We start from the raw sequence: 3,841 nt of genomic DNA, 5'->3' as shown, positions 1-3,841 counted from the left end.
AATAGATATTTGAAAAAATCCTAATAGGTTTGAAAGATAAAGGGTAGTACTTTCAGTTATTACACTACGTTTTTTGATTAGCATATTTCTTGTTCCGTTACATAACCTCAAAAACAGCAAAAAACGCGTTTTTTGCACTTTTAGGTTAGGATATCTAAAAAACCAGACGTATATAAGCAATTCTGAGCTTGGATTCGGATTCAGGGCATCAATATCCTTCGGGTATGTTAGGTCTGGTCTCTGGGTCAAAAATTTGTCGGCCTGTGTAATCTTCTATAAATCTATTAATCCATTTTGAGAATGTATATGATCCCAGACTTTCGTTCACCTCGTCAAACAATTCTATCACTTGTGTATACAATATATTTTATTATCAGCTTGTCTAAAAAAGATGCTCAATACTCATTCCTCTTATCTTATATGACTTATGTATATATAAGTTATCTATTTATTATATAATAAGGCAGAATGCATTTTTTATTTTAATTATACACAAAAAAAATTGCTTTAACTACTACTGATATAGTGAGAAGAGTATACAAAATTACTGATATACTTATTCATAGATCAATATCTTAATCTTCGAATTTTGGTTAGAGTTATTTATAATTTATTTATAATTTATAATTATTTATAATTTTATATATATATATACGAGGTCTGTTCAAAAAGTATCGCAAATTTTGTTTTTTCAAAAATTATTTATTTATTCATGAATATCTATTTTGTCTCCTTCAAAGTAATCCCCAACAAGTTTTATACAATTGTGCCAACGTTTTTTCCAACCTCGAAGCACTTCAAAAATCATTTTTTGTGATCTTGTTCAGCTCCTCCTTCGATGCCGTCTTTATTTCCTCAATCGTAGCGTAGCGTCGTCCTTTCATGTGCCTCTTCAGTTTCGGGAACAAGAAAAAGTCACGGGGGCTAGGTCTGGGGAATACGGTGGCTGCGGCATCATTAGTGTGTTGTTTTTGGCCAAAAATTCGCGCACAAGCAACGATGTGTGAGCAGGGGCGTTGGTACGAATTTCGCGGCGACCCGTCTCATGCCCAAATCATTAGTAAAAATCTAATGGCATGAGCCAATCGATATGTTTAGGTCCTCAGCAACTTCTCTAACAGTGATTCGACGATTGGCCAATACTATTTTCTTCACTTCATCAATGTTTTCGTCTGTTGTTGACGTGCTCGGGCGTCCGGCACGCTCTTTGTCGTTCACATCTTCTCGGCCCTCTGAGAACATATTGTACCACAGATAAACGTTGCTTCGGTCTAAGGTAGCTTCACCATATGCCACAGTCAACATTCGGAATGCGTCCGCGCACTTAATTTTGTTTTTTCACAAAATTTGATACAGATTCTTTGATCCATTTTTTGGAACAGGCAAAAATCGAAGACGAGCCAAAACACGTCCAAGCAAAACAGCTGTCAAAGATAAACTGAATATTCAAAATGGCCCAACTTGTCGGCATAAATGATGGATATGAGTACCAACATAACACCACAAAAAAATCGAAAATCGAATATACTTAACCCGCGGAAATTTAAAATTCGCGATACTTTTTGAACAGACCTTGTATATATATTTAGGGAAAGCCGCTATTAAGAAAAAGTTAGTGAGCGGAAGCAGTGCTGGTGTGTGCGCAAATAAATGCGGAATCTTTATAACTGTTCACACGAAACGCTGTATTTACAAGAAATTATAAAACTTACAACGCGTCACAAAAAAGGAACGGGATTCTATAAACTAAAAACGCAACTTTAAATAAAATTGGGAATGCTTAATACAGAAAGCGTTGCGCTAGGATATCTGCTCGCTAGGTCGCTGCGGCGGTTCACTCTCACTCGCGGGGAGAGGCACGGAAAGGAAATCGCGCACAAGGGGCGCGACGGCGTCGACCGCGAGGAAGGCCGTCGGAAAAGGCTCTTTTACGACGAAAGATATTTGCACTCCCGGGCGCGATGCACTAACGCGCGTTTGCGAGAGACGGGGCGCAGTCAAATAGAGTCTCTAGACCGGAGCGTCGAATACAAATTACGAAGAGAATCGGTGGCGAGGAACACTCGCGAGCGCGTCCGCGACGTTTGAGGTATCAAACAAGAGTGAACGCTCCGGGGTCCTCAGGGACGCCGAAGAACATATTAATCACGAAACAAAATACGAAAAAACAAATTACGCTTGCGAACAGCCGTTGTTTTTATTGCCGATTGTTTCAACCGCCACATATGCAGGGTGTCCCAGACCACCCGTCTCACCCGATTTTTTCGTAAACGCGACATTTTAAAGAAAAATGTTCCGAACAAAAGTTTTGTGATTTCGAGGGACACATAAGATGGTGTCATTGGTTTGACCTTGGATAGTCGTTTGGAGATCACGTAAAAGTCACCTTTAATTTCTTAAATGGAAACCTCCATTATTCAATGCAAATTCTTGTAGCTTACCTCGAGAGCTTTCCAAAACGCTATAATGAAATGTTTTTTTAATCAGTACTTTTCTAGTTACGAGGATTGAAATTTACGCCGGCATTAGCATTACCCAATCGTGATGTATGACATGTTTGATACTGTCACGTAAGGTGTAACAAAATTCTCATTTATTAGCCATGTGGTATTCAAACGAGGAAGCTTGTGATATGATGCTTATTTTAAGTGAATGTTATGGTCAATTTAGAGCAGCTGCAAGATTGTGGCGAAGACGATACCCAGATCGCGCTTCTCATTCGTATAAAGTTTTTTCTCGCTTAGCTAACCGAATTACCAATAAACGTATTCTTCAACCGGATCACAATAAAGGTAGACAAATTCGACGCCAAGTTAGAGATGAAAGGATGCCGGAGATTCTTGCATCTGCTCAATTGCATCCCTGCCATTCATTAAGACGTACAGAAACAGATTCTGGAATTAGTCGCAGCACGATCTGGCGAATTTTCCATGAAAACAAGCTGCATCCGTACAGAATGTCTCTTCAAGCATTGACGATTTACGATTTTAGATGCAGATTCGAATTTTGCAATTGGATTCGTCAACAATCGCGCAACTTTCATCAGAAAATTTTATTTTCTGATGAATGCACATTTTCAAGTGACGGCTTTATAAATACATGGAACTGTCGATATTGGGCACAAGAAAATCCTCATTGGTTCCGAGAAATTGACCATCAACACGTTTGGAAAGTCAATGTTTGGTGCGGAATTATTGGAAAACATATCGTTGGACCGCATATCTTTGAAGAGAACCTAAACGGTATTCGGTACGCCAATTTCATTGAAAATGATCTTCCGCCCTTGCTTGAAAATATTGCTCTACAATTGCGCCTAAACATGTTTTTCCAGCAAGATGGATGTCCAGCGCATACATCTAGAGTTGCCCGTGAACGGTCGAACGAAATATTTCCAGATAAATGGATAGGCAGATATGGCTAAATCGAAAAGTACTGATTAAAAACACGTTTCATTATAGCGTTTTGGAAAGCTCTCGAGGTAAGCTACAAAAATATGCATTGAAAAATGGGGGTTTCCATTTAAGAAATTAAAGGTGACCTTCACGTAATCTTCAAACNTTTGGAAAGCTCTCGAGGTAAGCTACAAGAATATGCATTGAAAAATGGGGGTTTCCATTTAAGAAATTAAAGGTGACCTTCACGTAATCTTCAAACGACTATCCAAGGTCAAACCAATGACACCATCTTATGTGCCCCTCGAAGTCACAAAACTTTTGTCTGAAACATTTTTCTATAAATTGTCGCGTTTACAAAAAAATCGGGTGAGACGGGTGGTCTCCCTGGGACACCCTGTATATATACCAGGTGTACCGGTATGAAGTGAGCGTTTTTTTGTGAAATC

The 3,841-nt window shown here is 39.0% G+C and overlaps 1 protein-coding gene across 1 annotated transcript; it reads left to right on the top strand.

The window, feature by feature from the left end:
* The first annotated feature begins 2,956 nt into the window (after nucleotides 1-2,956).
* LOC106740591 lies at nucleotides 2,957-3,421 on the top strand. Its single transcript, XM_014611781.1, has one exon. It carries the CDS (start codon nucleotides 2,957-2,959, stop codon nucleotides 3,419-3,421), a length of 465 nt encoding a protein of 154 aa, XP_014467267.1.
* The last annotated feature ends 420 nt before the right edge of the window (nucleotides 3,422-3,841 follow it).

Source organism: Dinoponera quadriceps, unplaced genomic scaffold (genome assembly GCF_001313825.1).
Source record: "Dinoponera quadriceps isolate SergipeBrazil2010 unplaced genomic scaffold, ASM131382v1 scaffold568, whole genome shotgun sequence".
NCBI classification, from domain to species: Eukaryota; Metazoa; Arthropoda; class Insecta; order Hymenoptera; family Formicidae; genus Dinoponera; species Dinoponera quadriceps.
This window is presented reverse-complemented; position numbering and strand designations above follow the sequence as displayed.